General features: G+C 49.1%; 1 protein-coding gene across 1 annotated transcript; it reads right to left on the reverse strand.

The window, feature by feature from the left end:
• Positions 1–378: 378 nt before the first annotated feature.
• On the reverse strand, positions 379–3,692 carry FITM2 (fat storage inducing transmembrane protein 2). The gene is made up of 2 exons (XM_042832322.1): positions 3,520–3,692; positions 379–1,773 (listed from the first exon to the last, which is right to left on the reverse strand). Exons 1-2 carry the CDS (start codon positions 3,690–3,692, stop codon positions 1,131–1,133), a joined length of 816 nt encoding a protein of 271 aa, XP_042688256.1. The 3' UTR covers positions 379–1,130.
• Positions 3,693–17,186: the final 13,494 nt, after the last annotated feature.

Consider the following 17,186-nt stretch of genomic DNA (forward strand, 5'->3'; position numbering starts at 1 on the left):
TAAAAACTATGCTAAACGTTTGATATGATGAGCAAACCCATCCAACTTCATACCCATTCATTATACAATGAATTATAGTGGGTTTCCAGATGCATCAGAAGCAGCCACAACTATGTGTGCAATCAAAATTAAGTAGCTTATTGACATTCATTGATAAACAAAACAAATACTGCTTCAAGCAAACTGCTTTGCAGCTCTTAGGATGAACAGTAAGTTTCATTCAATACCAAGCAGGCTACTGAGCAAGTTAAGCTAACATGTTCATAACACCAGAATTTTGCTGTTCTGGAAGAAACAGACCAGAAAGCACTCATAGTTTTAAGGTGCTAAATGTGTAAGGTTAAAAAAAAAAAAACAAAAAAAAACCAACCACCCAACTTTCTCAATAGACTTGGGATTTTTTTGTGTCCAGCATGTTACAAAACGTGACTACAGTTATTTACAGTGCAAGGAGAAGGTAAGACTTGTTATTGAAGAGTTCCCTTTCCAAAGACAGGTATCACTTTCAAGTCACAGACTGCTTAAGCTGTTGTATCTCAGATTCATTCTCTTTGCTGCAGAACACGCATACACCAACTTGCCCCAAACCCTTGTTAGGTGTATTTAATACCTGATAACATGAGATGTTAGCATTTTGCAACTGAGCTTCACACTGCTTTACCAAATGAACATTGGTTAAGTCTTCTGCAATAGTTAGCAGCAGTCATTAGGAGAGACTTCCTCTAAGAAAGAACAAGTAGGAGTATTAAAAAAAAAAAAAAAGACATCTGGATCATCCCTGGTATTTTGATAAAAGTAGACAGAAAGAGGGAGAATTAACTTAAGGTCAGTTAAGGTCTTAAAGCGCAAAGGCCTCTGTCAGTTTTGGAAGATCTGTTCCTCTATTTATTAATGCAAGAAACAAATCCAACTTTGTATTTCTTTGTCAGTAACTCCCAGCCAAGAGCAGACCTTTTCCACTACCAATTTCTTTTTCATCATGAGCACAAAGTTTATTATCACCTCCCAGCCATCAGCTAGTAAAGGCTGTTTTCTCCAGCCCGTTACCTTGTTCCTTATGGTGGAAAGCCTGTAACCATGCCTGTACTGAACTACTCTGGCACTGAAAGAAAAATCCAAAGTTAAAAAAATTATCGGCTGTAACCGTATTTCTTTGAACTCAAAGGTACATTTGGGAGAGGTAGTCCGGGAGAAAAAGGTTTCAAGTACCAAACTCTGTATGTTGCATACCAAGCTGCCAAACCTATCAGTGCACCAAGAAGTTTTTGACTGAAATTGTGGAAATACACAGTAGTGCACAGAAACATGAACACCCAGATCATGGTGAGAAAACACAAGGACACAAACAGGCTGTTGATAACAACACGCAGTCTTGAGTTGCGGTCTATGGACAAGCCTTCCAGCACAGCCATCTCCTCCACGATCATGAGAGTGCAGTATGAGAGCAGAAAGCAGTGCCCCGAGATATCAAAACCATCCCAGACCCCGTTGTTCCGATGGCACTCCTGCTTGGTGGCATAGAGCTGGTGAGGCTCACTGAGTTTAGTCGAGGTAGAGCACGTGCCGGTGAGATTCTCGATGTACTCGAAGAGTTCAGTGCACACATACCAGACAGCAGTGCCCACCAGCAGCGTGCTGAGACGCCGCAGAGCTGCCAGAATGCTCTTTGTGGAGCCGTAGAGGAACTTGCTCTTGGCAAACAGGTAGGTGGTGACTCCGATGAAAGGCAGCAGAAGCCAGAACGTCCATGCCCAAGCCACCTTGACAAAATACCTGCCAGAGAAAAGCCAAGAGAGAAACATGCACATGTGAAATTTCATAGGCGCCTGCAGGAGGGAGCTGGGGGTGCGCGGCAGTGCTTCAACTAGCAGCCTTTCAAGGTCACTACTGAGAGCTGTCTAAATTAGGCCTATGATTCCTGCCCTCAAAGTCAAGCATAGCTAAAATCTTAACCCTCTTCTCATTGTTTCTCTTGGGTCTCAGACCTGAATAACTCCTTCACTAGGTACTTCAACTGTTCCCCAAGCAGCATTCCCTCAGACTTACAGCCTCATTTAGACTCTCAGCTGACTCACAGTACATTCAGTTCTTGCAATTGCCTTTACCCTACAAACACAGTCAACTTTGCCTTACTCAAAGAGCAGCTGCAAATAAAATTTTCTCGGCTTGCCACCCTGACCCTTGGTCTTCCCCTCCTCTTCCATCTTAAATAAACTTTGCTTTACAACCTTTCACAACCTTACCCTCTTCATACTAAGTAAGATACCCCAGAAAAAGGATGACTCTTTTCTCTAATCAGCTTAAGACACTTTTCCTCCATTATCACCTCATAAAATCAATGAAGTAGCATAACTTCACAGTAGGATCCATCCTTCGCTGTCTCTCCAGCCCTCCTTTGGCACACACAAATTCCTATGCCTCAAAATGCACTCCCTGCCTTGACAATTTTTGTTGTGGTGTCTATAAAATGTTGGAAACAAGCTGATGATGTGCAGCTATCCTATTTAGCAAGACATTGCCTAATTAGTTCTGCCAGTATTGCCCAACTAAGAGAAATCTTTTCAGATCTTACAACACAGCAGACACAAATGAGCAAAGAGACCAGAGCCTCCAACCTTCTGTCTCCCAGCAGCACCTTCCAACGCAGCCTGCTTCCTACCAACTGGAGACAAAGAGGAACTGTGCAGCCCCCCCCTCCATACCCTTCTTGTTTCTTGAAAAATAAACTCAGTCTGTGCCCAAGTTAGACACACTTTTCACTTACAAGCTCTGCATCTAACGAGCACTAACAAAGCTCTGCATTTTCATTAGGCTCCCAACAAAAGCCACCAGGGCCTTGCCCAGAGCTGTGGGGGGTGCCACCCCCACTTTACAAGAGAAAAGGCAGCAGCAATTACAGCTGCCAACACGGAATAGCAACAGAAAATTAAGTTCTTGTTTGGCTGAGAAATTCAAAAGCCAAAAAGGCTGCTAACAGGGCTAGCAACCAGCAAACCAGCAAGACATCTGGGGGGAAACTGCTTCAGAACCCATCAGTGCTGACAAACGTCCCCTACTAAAAGGCAAATGACTCTGCAACGTGTTTTATCATACCATCTATCCCACTCAATCCATGTTCCTCCAACTGTTCTTTCCAATCACACCCAGAGACTGCCAGACGTCACCGAGCGACAAATTCAAACCAAAGCAGCACAAAGACAGCCACGAAGGAGACGGTCGGCAGCGTTACGTGCTGCTGTGCCCGCTGAGCGCGGTGCCAGGCGCTCGGAGCCGCGAACAGGCGCTGCGTGGCACAGCCCACATAGCGCACAGCGGTACCGCGCTGCCCTTACGGGAAGCCACAACGCGCCCTGTCTCTTCGCTTCCCTCTGGACCATCTCGGTAACCATCAGTTCATCCACATCCCAGGAGGAGCCAGGTTATGCGTTGCCCCCCCCCCCCTTCCCGGCCCACCCACGAGCACAGACCCAGGCTCCCCGCCCGGACAGTGCCCGCCCGCACAGCCCCGGCCCCGCTCACACGTTGAGCGCGTTGCGTTTGTTCTGCATGGGCGTCTCCAGCACCAGATCGGCGTCCTTGAGGGCGGACCCGAGGAAGACGAGGCCGAGCAGCAACCAAGGCAGCCGGCGGCGCATTGCCGCGGTCACCAGCCGGGCCCGCAGGCAGCGAGCGCACCGCTCCAAGCGCTCCATCGCGGCCGCCGCTCCTCCTCCCGTCCCGCCGCTCCTCCCGGCTCCTCCCGGCCGCCGTACGCGTCACGCGGAGCTCCGCCTGCCGCCCGAGCGCCCCCGCGCGGCGCCCGCCGGGCCCTGAGCCTGAGGGAGCCGGAAACAGCGGCTGTGCGCATGCGCGGGGCGGATGCGTGCATGCGGGCGCCCCCTGTCGGACCGCCGCTTTAAAGCGTTGAGGGGGCGCGGGAGCTCGGAGTCTTTGAGGTTAGAAGAGAGCTGCGAGGTCACGGAGTGCAGCGGGAGAGCTGCGCTGTGCCGTAATTCGAGGCCTCCCTGCGCAGCCTGTGCCACTGCATCACCTCTCTTTCTGAGAACAAATTCTTCCTTATCTCCAATCTGAACCTCGCCTTGCACACCTTAAAGCCATCACCTCTCCTTCTATCGCTGTTACCTGGGAGCAGAGGCCGACCCCCACCTCACACAACCTCCTTCAGGGAGCTGCAGACAGCAATAAGGTCTCCCCTGAGCCTCCTTTTCTCCAGACTGAACCATCCCAGTTCCCTCAGCTGCTCCCCGTAAGTCCCCACTGTGCTCAGACCCCTCACAGCCCCGTTGCCCCTCTCTGGACGCGCTCCAGGCCCCGATGTCTGCGTGGCAGTGAGGGCCCACAGCTGAGCACAGCAGCCTTGCGGAGCCTCACAACTTCACACCATGCAGGAGGCAGGCTGCCCCCACTGCTCCGCTTCTGAACCTTCTTCTGGGCCTTAAAACACACAGAGAAGGTATTCCTGGAGCTCTTACTTCTCTGCCACCCGTGTTTGCAGCTGAGAGCAGTGGTGCCCAGGCAGTTCTGCTGTCATTACAGTGTCTGAGACTTACTTTGTTGAACTGCTGCTGCTGTCATTTCAACTTAAAATACGAAAAATAAACAATCAGGAGAGAAATTGCTAAATGAACAAGGCCCCTTTGTTCATCTGAATGATCTCAGTAGTAAAAATGTTCTGGGGGGGCGGGAAACCAGACCCCATCTGAGACAGGATTGGAAAGTATTTCTTGCCAGAGAGCATTTGAAAGTTCTGTGTTTTTGCTTTTTTTTTTTTTTTTTTTTTTTTTTCAGTCATCGTCAGCAAATCTATGACAGCATCTGGGCTGAAAGAGCAAAAGGATACATCAGAGTCGACTGATGCACAAGCAACTTTAGTATGTATGGATAGCTTCAGCTAAGGGAGTTATCCAGGGTAAATGGCATTTGGTGATTTATTATATGCTGTTTTTAATAGGACTGCCATGACCATGCCTAACACTTCTAGCCACAGCATTGTACCCTGAATTAGAGATGACAGGCAGCTGCGTTCACTCAAATGAGTGAGTATAACAGGGTGTGAGAGCAGGTTTTACATTGTCCAGCATTGTCTGCCTAAATCCCCTCCTGGGGGAGTCCAGCTGCCTTTGAAACTTTTCCTTCTTTGCTTCCCAGGTTTGAGTCTCTGATCTCCAGATTGTTTTCAATGCCTGTGAGCTGGAGATGGCAAGTTGCTTGGTTGGTTGCTAATGAAGCATACCGTGGTGTCTACCACATTGCAGGAAGATTTTGTAAGCTTGGCACCTGTTCCAGATGAAGGGAATTGATGGCATGGGCTGGAAATTTGTCTGTCTTCGGCTCAGCTTGAAATGTCTGAGGATTATCTCTATAAATCATGTATTCCAGCAAATGCAGTGAGCAAAGCTCAACTGGGTTCCAGGTGTCCTGCAGATTTAGAGTGAATCTGTAGTTTCATGCCATGTATTTGCTGCCACATGCACCAGTCCTTTTGAGGAGCCAATTTGTAGCTCCCTACACAGAGAAGTAGGATTTAGGCATTTTAAAACTGTAGAAAATGCTTTTACACATAACCAGGGAAGAGGATTTATTCTAGATGGATTGTAGAAGGTTCCCAAAGAGTCCTCACAGACAACATGTCAATCTGTGTCAGGTATAAAAACACTAAATGGAGTTGTTTAGGTACAGCAGATCTGGCTGTACTTCTCTTCCTTCTTTTCCTTAAGCTTACCAAATGCCAGACTCAAGCTGAAGACTTCCAGCCCATTCAGTGAAGATTAAATGGTGGGTTTTTTTGCTATTGCTGTTGTTATTTTCTAGTTGAACAAGAAGTTTAATTTGAACCAAGGCTCCAAACAATTTTGTTTTCACTGAAAAATTACATTCTGCTTTAGGGTGGTTGATAAGCATGGTGACTGCATGCCCAGTCACCCAAAGCTTAGGGCTTACTTGGACATGCAACATAGACATCACAGCAAGCTGAGCAGAGGTTTGAAGTGAATTTCAAAATGCCTTGGAAGAACATCTTCACTCCTGAGCTGTGGAAACTCTGGGAAGGAATCTTTCCTGGTCATAAAGTTCCATGATTTATCCAGTGTTTCAGTATTAATCAGAGCAAGAACACAAAACTGTTCTCTTACTAGTTTAAACAATTTATTACTTAAAAAAATTCAATTCCAGCAATTCTGTTAACCATCAATTTACTTGACTGCAAGCAAATCTTTCTTGCTGATGCAAGAGTACAGCATGGGTACCTTCTGCAGAGTTGAGAACTCTCATCTGGAAACACACCCTAACCTCAGTAAGCCGTCAGTGGAAAGAGATTGTAACCTATAGCAGCTCTTGCCAGGAGCCTAAGGCACATATATGCCTAATTCAAGCACTTAAAATAAGATTTGGAGAAATTCAGACCTTCCTGCAAGTCAGTGATGTTTTCCTCAGACTCTTGCTATAGCATTGCCATCTGCTGTCACCTAGATGCTGAGTAACTGGATCTCAGTATGTCACACACGGCCTCACAGATACATGCATGAGGCCCCATTCACAAGCATTTCCTTCTCACATTGGGTTTGCATGTTACAAGAAGGCAAGATTGTTACTGAGAAGTTAATTACGCCTTCAAGCCAACCATGGAGCAAATTAATGGGGTTTAGTCTTCCAGCCATTTGATAAAGCCCAGTGGGAGCTTCAGCTGTCACAAGTGTCCTAGTGCTTCCAACTGAGCTGTTCAACACCGAGCAATAAACTGTTACAGGTTTGGCAGTTTGATGTGGAGAAATACCAAAAAGACTGAACAAACTTCTCAAAAAACAGCTCAATCAGTTGAAGTCTCTTGAATTTGATAAATAGGACCTGTAGGCACCTTTCTGTGGCAGCAACTCTTTAGCAAAGAGCCCCTCAGAGCACACTGCCAGCGCTCACACCCTTGGGGCTGAGTTACCCTGCTAGCAATCCCTCATTTGGACCCAGGAGACCTCTCTTTCCAGCCTGCCCTGCTGTGTCAGAGCAATACCTACAGCACGGTGCTTTCTGCCTCCATCTCAACACCACTTTGTGCTCACACAAATGCAAACCATTTGGAAGCCATGTGCTTTCAGTGGCTGTGCCACTCATTCTTTCCAAGCCTTGCCTGCTCTGTTTTCCTTGGTGAACGCTGCTCACATCTCCATGATTGATTGTGTTTGAATTTGATTGTTAAGTGTGCTGGGATGTTTGCATGAGAGCTGCTACATAAGCATAATTTGTGCTGTATTTTCTTTGCCTAATAGAAGATTAAGCTTGAAGTTGAAGATAGTTTTGGCCCTTCGCTGAGACACCATCCTTCAACTCCAGTGCTTTGAACTCTTCAGCCTCCTCTATTCACTGTCAGCTTAAAGTATGCTTTGTTCTCTTGTGTGTCAGTGATGCCTTTGAAAGACAGCCAGCACAGAGCTGCAGCAGCCTTCCCATCATAATGACCTGGATCCTGCCTGCCTCTGGTGGCAAGGGATGCTCTTCATATGAGAGCATCTCATCACTGTTCTACAGAACCAAGGGCTTCTCACCTGTGAGCAGGTGCTGCATTATTTACTGCAGAAAAGCTAAATTAAGGAAAAGTTGAATCAAGAAACAGAAGAGAGAAAATGCTAATTCACAACCTGTGTGGCTGCTCAAATAAATGGGAAAGGTCTTCCCCAGTCTTGAAACCCCAGACATTTTGGAAAAAATTATGGAAATCAGCCCCAGGTAATTTCCATACAGACTTCACTACCTCCAGACCCAGCATTAAAGCTTCCACAGGTCCCTTCAAACTCTGTTCAGATGAATAGAAAGGGAATGATCTTAGCTGAAGGGAATTTTCAGCATAGTTGGTGGTTATATCCAAAGATCAAAATATTTGGGGATACGGGGCAAAGTGTAATAAAGAACCAATTCAGTTTTCAGTGGCACAAACTCGACTAGTGCTACAAATTAATACCTACTGCTAGAAATATTTATATTTCTTTCTCTGCACAGACAGATTTCAACAGAGCAGACTAATGACAGGTTTGAATTTATGGAAGAGAATGGTCTGGTGACCATGGCCCGAGCAAGGATTCAGAGAATCTGGTTTTAATTTGTGGCTCTGACAACCCCCCTCCACAGCCACAGCAAGTTCCTTAACCTCTATATTTCCATATCCTGTGTAGGAAATGGAAGCAGATATGTTTTCCTGCTTCCTGAATTTCTTTCAGAGATGTTATAGAAAGGGACAACAACCGTCTGAAGAGCTAAAAATAAGCAGAGCTGACAAAGGCATGAAGTATTCTTTCTGCAGTGAGAATTCAGCAGCCCCTTCATAGACAAAATGGAGATGAGATTGCACCTGAACTGTGTGTGTGATTAACTATACGTGCATTCGTGCAGAAAGTGCTCCTTGTCATTCTTATCTTACCTGACCTCGTAGTGCAGGGGTGACACTTGACCCAGGCTGCACTCACGTTTTGCACAGCACACGATGCTCGCCTTTTGCGTTTGCCAAAGCAAATCTTTGCTCCCAGACACCTGCACACACGAGTTAATTTGTTCTGTGTCAGCTTTTGGTGGTAGATGCTGTGCATTTTTATTTTTTTTAATCCCTGCACATCTGATGGATGGCACTCAAAGAAACAGTTACTGGTAAGCAACTCCTGTCCAGTCAGGTGAATATTTCTGGTTGTCACATGGGAGAAGCATTATTTATCGTTTCCATGTATTTGCTTTCTGTAATTATCAATCACAGATTAAACATCATGGAAAACTCACATGTTTCGTGAAGTCCTTTGAGGGTGGCCCTTTGAGCAAGGCCAGCTGCATTTTATTATTGCTTTTTTAAAGGAAGAAGCTACAGTTTACTGGAACTGGTCAAACACAGGAAGAAAATGGCCTATACTTATTCAAATTCACGAATGTGAACTTCTCAAACTTCACTAGTGCTTTTTTAGCTCGTATATTTACAGTCAGATGTAAAATTTAGACCTGACTTTGTGTTGATTAACTGCAGGGACCACAGCTCCCAGTTCCACTTTCTGGACTGGATAACTGGCACAACAAACCACATAACATGAGCTGTGGCTATTTTAGTCAGACAGATAATTACAGATATTAAATGCAAAGCTAAAAAATATACATACATAATATTTAATCTGTGCTTTACTGGTTTGGTTAATTATATAAGTGTCAGCTGGAAACGTGCCCTGAAAATTTCAATTCACCCTGAAAATAATCCCTACAGTAGTGTCCTGTAGATAAAGATACTAATTACAAAACAATCATCAAAGTGTATGTTGACAAGCCAGTGAACTGAGGATTGTCATAATCTCAGTTGTTTACGTTAATATGTATACATACAGCAAATTATTTGTTTGGTTCCTTACCTATTCCCTATGCTAAGCAAACTGCACCCACTCATCTCATTCGTGCTCTTCCACAGTGGGCTGTCCCACATCCCAGCCTTCATCAGAAGGAGAATTGAATTTGCCCCAAAGCTGCAGGGTTTGTGCGACAAGCAGCCACAGATGCTGTCCAGAAGACAGGCGAGCAGAAGGACAGGAAGCATTAGCACGAAGCACTGAGTAAGCCTTGGGGTTGGGACAGTGCTGACATCACACAGAATGCACTTGCCTGCTGGAGAAGCCAGAGCCATACCAGCATCCAGACTCCAAGTTCTGATTTCCCACTGGCTTTCCCAAACACGGCTCTTCCCTTCAGCATCTGCTGGATGGGAATGGCTGGATGCTTTCAAGTGCTTGCCTGTCTGTGGTGTGCAGCTCAGCCTTGCGGTGGTTGGCGTGATCCTTGCAGCTTCCCTAATGCTGCAGTGGTGGCATCCTACTATCAGGCACGAGATGTCAGCAGAGCAATCGCTGACTCGCTCTGCCCAGTTTCCTGATACAAGTGACAGAAACTGGCTGCTCTCACTGAAGGCGCCCATCCCAGTCCACCAAACACAGAGCGCCTCCCAGAACACTGGGGCCCAGTCTGCTCTTCACCAGGGTGGGGTGAAGGTGTGGAAGGTGCTCAGTCCCACTGAGAGACGTCTCCTGCATGCAGGGAGGCAGCTGGTGGGTCCCAGAATAAACAGCTTTCCAGCATGTTTTTCCTCCTAGCTTTAATATCTGTAAAGAATAAGATTAGAGCCAAATCCTGGTACTTTAAATCCAAGCATTTACCAGCTTCCCTTAAAGCAGTAGGATTCTTTGCAGAAGTGTTTGTTTGTACAGTTCAAAGAAGCTACACTTCTTAAACATGAACCCAGCACAGAAGTGCAACTCAACCCAATCTCTATTGACACAATTCAGAACTAGGAATAAACACACAAGAAGTGCATCCTGCTTTAAAAACACCTCCACGGGCCATTCCTTTAACACAGGTTCCAAAGAACTGGCGTAACCATTCTTACCTTGGTGCTGAGAAGGAAGCAGGACCCAGGCAGAGGAGCTGGCACCGCGCCGGTGCCATGAGCAGCGTGGGTCCTGTCCTGGAGCAGCATTCCCTTATGCCCATCCCCAGGGACACCAACATCACTGCGGCTTTGAGTTCTGCTTCAAAGCTGTGGCTGGAACGAGGTTTCTGTAAACTTAGGAAAACAGGTAAATATTTGTCAGAGGCAATTAAGGTTCCTCGTCACCTCAACAGTCATCTGTGTGGGATGGCCAGAGCAGCCAGCGGGCACGGAGCCTCGGTGGTTTGCTGAGCCACTTCAGGAGGCGGACAGACACAAAGCACCACGGCCAAGAGGCTTTGCCCTCTGCACACACTAAATCCACACAGACATCTCCTTCAGCTGCTGGATGGGGCAGAGAGAGGTCCTGTCCTTGCACATACAGCAGAGAAGAGCAGCCCTGCTCCTAGTGCTGATGGTGCTGTTTGTAGCCTCTTAGCCTGGTTACTCCTGATTAGCATCAGCTGCTCTTCACAGAGGCTGAGAGCACATCATGTTTCCCACCTGTCACTGCAAGTTTGGGTGGTGGGCTCTGCAAGCCCTCGGTGTCATAAGACAGAAAATCATATAAAACTTGATTGAATTGGTAACACTCTACTTTCTGATGTCTTGAGGTGTCTGGTTTGGAAACAGGGCTCTGCTGTGAGCACCCCACAGATGCTCCCAAGCTTCCCCTCTCTGATCAGTACAGCATTAAAATGCCAGCTTAAATAAGAACAAAGAGAAAGGGAAAACAAAAATGAGAGGAGTGGCAGATAATAAAGCTGCAGAGGTGTGCAGTGAGGCTCCTTCCTGCAGCCCAAACCCAGCTACTGGTGACTGAGCCCCGTGCTCTGCTACAGACCTGGGGCAATGCCACACTTCCGTCCTTTAGTCACATGAAGACAAGCTGGAGACAAGCAGAGGCTGTAGGCAAACAGAAGAAGAAGCTCTGGGACTGTAATGGAGACAAGGTGGGAGCCCCAGGGTGCTTTACCTTGGCTTCATTCCCAGCTGCACTGCCACCCTTGTATTTGTCCCAGGTTGGAGAGAAGCACAAACTCCTTCATGAGGACACGCTTGGCTCTGAGCTCTGTGCCTTATATGACAAGGAGCCAGCTCAGCAGTACCACTTTAGCAGCAGAGCTGGCTGTGCCATGGTCACTTGCATGTGGTTTTGTTCAAGAAGGAGGACAAAGTCGCATAGAGTCCAGGACCCAGCAGCCTCCCTGGCTCCTGTCACAAACAAGGCCACACAGCATGGGTGCATTGGCATAAGCCACAGACCTTTGTTCCACAGCCTGAATGACACCCAGAGCAGCTGATGAACTGCAGGAATCTGCCCATGTGCAGCCTTTTGTACTTCAAAGCCTGATACTGGGAGTGGGGGCTCAACGCAGCTGCCAATGCCCAGGGCATCCCATGCGAGGTATTTATCCTCAGTACTGGGGTTTTCTGGGATTTCCATGTCCACACGTCCCCTGATCGGAGGATAGAGACCCCAAGGAGGACAGATCCATGCTTGGAGAGACATGGAATGCATCCTTCCCACTTTGGATGTGTTTAGTTAAAGCTCTTGTCACTTAGAGCTCCTGTCTCTGCATCTCCCCACAAATGCTTTGGATGAGAGCTCTGATTTCCATTCCTGTATACCTCACATATGGGCTTGGCTCAGCCTTGGGTTATTAGACAGCAATCCAAAAAGCAGGAGGTTGCTTTTTGGCCAGCCAAGCGCACACGAGCCCCCAGTGTGCACGTTTTGTTAATAAACTGAAGACCAAGGGAGAGGAGGAGCGGCTGATGCCTGGGCTGCCCCATCACTGCCATCACAGCCCTAGCTGCCAGGGCAGAAGCTGCCCAAGCTGTATTTGCAGGGCAACATGGCAGTGTCAGGCAGTGAGGACTAAGGAAATAAAGCAGAAAGGATCACTTCCTCCTTCATTTTCTGCTTTCCCAACCATTGTCCTGCTTTGAGCAAAATGGTCCTTGTGAACATCTACGCCTCTGCAGTTGAACCTGAGAAATCTCTTGTCTAGGCAGGCAGAAATCTGATGGCTCAGCTCCAACCATCTGGACGTGGGAAAGCTTGGAAGCCCCATGAGAAAAGGGAGATTTCTTGGCAAAGATTCACAGTCAATCTTTATGGGAGAGTGGAGGGCTGGCAATAGCAGGTGGCCGTCATGCTGCACCCATCCTGCTGGCACAAGCCAGGGAGCCTCTAGGTGCTCAGGTACAGTAAAAGTGAGCAAAAATAGCTGGGAGGGGGTTCATCTTCAGTGCCAGAAGCAGGCAGGTACCACAGCGATCCCACTGCCCTGGTAGCAGCTTGGTCTCAGTGTATGGGCAGTGGCGGTGGGTGCAGGGGCCACCAGGGCACAGGGACAACACAGCAGAGGAGCAACAGGAACAGATTTCCCTGTGCAGTCCCATGAAATGCGCCTGTGAGCCAGTGCCAGGTGCTCCATTTCTATCTTAATTTTGGTCTTGGAAAGAAAAAATTGCACAAGCTGAGTACACAGGGGCTTCAATCAAGCTGTGGCATACACCTGTCCAAGCAAGAAAATTACACAGTGAGGCTGCCAGGGTGTCCTGAATTCACCGGGTGTGGGCCTTGGGGGCTGTGTCGCTGTAGCCCCCAACAGCAGCACTGCTGGCACTAGGAGCTGCTGCTCAACCCATGCTTCCATGCCCAGCATTGGTGCAGCAGCTGCAGGCAGTGGGCTGGGGATGCACACCGTGCTGTGGCATGGCCACCAGATACTGAGGGGAAAACAGCAGAAAATGGTCATGCTGTGGAGGTCCAATATTGGCAAGAGATGGGGAGCTCCCACCAGGACTCTTGACCAGCATCATGGGACAGAGGCTGAATATTGTGGCTACACAAAAGGACCGATGTGTTTCCTACCACTGAGCCCAACAGCTGAGCACGCAGACACCAGGCAACAGGCACTGTGAAACGTTGCACAGAAATACCGCCTGTTGTGTTTGCAAGACTGATGGCATCCACAGCAAATTAACTATCTTTTGAGTGGTGCTGAGAGCAGCGTCCACACGGTCTGGTGAGTGGATTTCTAAACTTAGCCCAGTTACAGTAAACTACACCTTTGCAAGAAACTACCGTCCACAGTGTTCAACTTCAGAGACATTTATTTCTAGAGCCTGCGGAAACATTTCTCACCTTTCAAAGGGCCCAATTATTCCCTGGGGCTGGCAGAGCTCCCCAGCTCCATCCTCGTGGCATAGGGGGACCTTGGCTCCAGGCACACTGGGAGAGGTGGTTTCTGTAACCTCCCTATTTAGGGAAGAGATCACTTCAGATCCTGTTAGCCTAAGGGTGTACGCTTTGATGGAGGGCACTGGGACACCTCCAGTCATGTTGACTCCACCACCTCCCTGGGCAGCTGTGCCACTGCATCACCACTCTTCCTGAGAAGTTTTTCCCAATTCCCAACCTCAGCCTTCCCTGGCACAACTTAAAGCCATCACCTCTCCTTCTGTTGCTGTTACCTGGGAGCAGAGGCCAACCCCCACCTCACACAACCTCCTTCAGGGAGCTGCAGACAGCAATAAGGTCTCCCCTGAGCCTCCTTTTCTCCAGACTGAACCATCCCAGTTCCCTCAGCTGCTCCCCATAAGTCCCCACTGTGCCCAGACCCCTCACAGCCCCGTTGCCCCTCTCTGGACGCGCTCCAGGCCCCGATGTCTGCGTGGCAGTGAGGGCCCACAGCTGAGCACAGCACTCGAGGTGCGGCCCCACCAGAGCTGAGCACAGCGATGATCACCTCCCCGTCCTGCTGGCTGCGCTCTTTCTGATGCACACCGGGATGCTGTTGGTCTTCTTGGCCACCCTGGCACACTGCTGGCTCACGTTCAGCCGAGCGTCGACCAACACCCCCAGCTCCATTTCTTCCACACAGTTTTCCAGCCACCCTGCCCCAAGGCTGTAGCAACGTGTGGGGTTGTTGTGACCAAAGCGCAGGACCCAACACATGGTCTTGTTGAACTTCATCCCATTGCCTCAGCCAGGTGAGCAGCCTGCCCAGGTCCCTCTGTGGGGCCTTCAGGTGGATCAACGCTTCCCCCTCTCAGTGCCATCTGCACCTCTTTACTGAAGGTACACTCAATTCCCTCACCCAGATCATCAATAGAGATATTAAACAGGGCCGGTTCCTTGGGGAACACCACTGGTGACCAGTCACCTGTTGGATTTAACTCCATTCACCACCACTCTCTGGGCTCATTCCTCCAGCCAGTTTTCTACCCAGCAAAGAATGTATCTGTGCCAGGCATGGGCTACCAGCTTCCCCAGGAGAATGCTGTGGGAGACAGTATCAAAAATTTGCTGAAGTCCAGGTAGACTACGTGAACAGCCTTTCCCTCACCTGCCAGGGGGAAGCTCATCCCAGTGTGATGTGCCTGTGTTCTGGCCATGAAGGGCAGCTGGGAATTCACTCCACAGGTGGATTGTTGCCTTCTGCATCTCTCCTTCAGGGTTCAGCCCGGTTCAAAAGGACCCAACATTCCAAGGGGATGCTCCTAATTAACCATAAGGACAGTTTTGAAGTCCTAAGGCTTTGGGATCTGTCTCTGTCTTGGGTAGGGGGCACACTGACCAATTCAGTGTGAAATCTTGGCTTCATGAAAGCCTGGAGCTGAGGAGCATGGTCTGGGCATTACCAGAATGCTGACATCTCCCTGCCAGAGGAAATGACAATAGGAATGCTTTGGAGGAGTCATTTTTAAAATGTCAGTCCTGAAGAAAACACTTAGGTGACAGTTTAGCTGTGTGTTCCCTTCTAAAGTTTGCAAATAAAAGTGTGAGAAGTCAGCTTGGGTTTTCTTATCATGTAAAATATGAATATATCAAATATTCCGACCTCTAAGTCAGAAGGAAAACCCCCTTTCACGATTCAGGATGAAGAAGCTGGCTACTGATGTGTTTGACCAGTGCATGGCTCTGACAATGCACAAAGCTGTCAAAATCCTCCTTCCTGTCCTGCCACGGTCAGCACCAGGGCAGCCTTGCTTTGCTGCACCTGGTGAAGAGCAGAACCACTTCCCTGCATTGTCCTTCTCTTAGCCCAGGGGTGCCAGGCAGGTCTCAGCCTCAGCCTCACCCCCCTCCGTCCTGCATGAAGATGGCCCCACTGCTACCTTTACATGTGGCTGCTGGAGGATTCCCACAGCCACAGCCCTTGGACACACGGACGCCTGAGGAGCCCTGCTATGCACATCAGCCCTAAAATCGCCGGTGCGCATCCTTGCCGAGACAGCAAACCCAGTGATTTATCTCTTTTCTTTCCCTTGATGCACATTAAAACGAGTTCGCCGGCACTGCTGCTGCCTCCAGCTGAATGCGTGTGCTTCTTGGCTCCCCGCACACTGCTCTCCACAGATGCCGTGTGCTTTGGCAGCCAGGCCAGTCTGGGCTGCAGGATATTACGCCTGGCAGGGACACAAACCCCTCCAGTTCCTGGAATTCGGATTGTCTCGCAGAGTGCTGATTAAGCAGCACTTTCTCTCTGCTCTCAGGGCAAACCCCCTGTTGTCCCCAAGCAGGGCTGCTTGCAGTTGAGCTCCTGCACAACAGCAGGAGCACAGCAGGTCCACCTCCCCAGGCCATCGCACCAATGCACATCAAATCAGGGAAACAAGAGCTGTTTCCTCAAATGCACAGCTTTGCAGCCCATGGCACTGGATGAGCATTCACTATGCAGGGCTCTGTCTTTTGTAAAGTAATAAATCACTGTGAAAGCCGCCCCATAAAGCAGTCCTGATGCCCTTCTTAGGCTGGCTGCTGTCAGATGCAGAGGTTGGCTCCACAGGGTGCAGGTTGGAACATCCCTCCAGCACATATCACCCTACAGGAGAGCAAATTCCACAAAAGCTTGAGCACGGGCAAAATTGTGCGCAGGAAAATATTCCAGCAGAGTCCCAGAGCAAGGGGAGGCTGCACTGGTATGCACACCTCTGCACTGGGGTGCTATTCCCACTCCACATGTGGCTGTGGTGCTCCTCGAGCCCCCGTGTCCCTAGGGTCACAGTGTGGTTGCTGGGGATGCTCAGCCTGTGCCAGGCTTCTTGCCTTCCTGCTCTGCCACTGTGGTTATGGGCAGTGTGCATCTGTGTTGGGAAGGCTTAGAAGCATCCCCCATTGCAGGGATCCGGTGTTGCTGTGAACAAGCACAGCAGCCACCAAACTATGGTCCCTGCAAGCACCTTTTTCTTACCCATTTCTCCTGCCTGAGCAGCAGCTTCCCCCCAGTACACAGTGGTCTCAGTGCCGCCAGTGGCTGCAGCAGCCTCAGGGTCACTTCCACCCAGCACTGGGGTGAGGAGTCACTTTGGCAGCCAGTGATCACTCTGTCAGCCTTTGGGAACAATGCTCAGGATGCTATAGGAAAACACACCTGCTGCTGCAGGATGGTCCGTGCAGGACAGCTGCCAGCAGGGACACACGCACCGCAGTGACAGGGTGAGCAGCATCCCACCCCAGGAAGGCACACTTCTGCCATCAGCTTGCACAACACCAGGGTCCCCCCTGGTCCCCTCATTGCTCTGCCGGGGCAGAACCCCTCTGTGCCTGCGGGGTTTCCTGTCCATCGCTCCCCATCCAGACCCAATGGGGGCTGGGAACGAGGGGGCACATCGCAGGAAATCTTTCCTTGTAGATATCTCGTAACAAACAACAACGACAACAAACACCACTGAAACAAGCAGCTTTCCTGCCTGCCGGAGCACCGCGCAGAGCTGTGCTGGCTTCTCCCTCCAGCAG

The sequence above is a fragment of the Centrocercus urophasianus genome, unplaced genomic scaffold (assembly GCF_019232065.1).
Source record: "Centrocercus urophasianus isolate 14NV4802_14NV808 unplaced genomic scaffold, USGS_Curo_1.0 seq_38, whole genome shotgun sequence".
NCBI lineage: Eukaryota > Metazoa > Chordata > Aves > Galliformes > Phasianidae > Centrocercus > Centrocercus urophasianus.

Excerpts from the sequence above, each read along its gene's own strand:
- FITM2 (XM_042832322.1), bottom strand. The coding sequence starts at position 3,692 with ATGGAGCGCTTGGAGCGGTGCGCTCGCTGCCTGCGGGCCCGGCTGGTG. Across the intron at positions 1,774-3,519 it reads AAACGCAACGCGCTCAACGT|GTATTTTGTCAAGGTGGCTT; the intron begins GTGAGCGGGGCC and ends TTTCTCTGGCAG.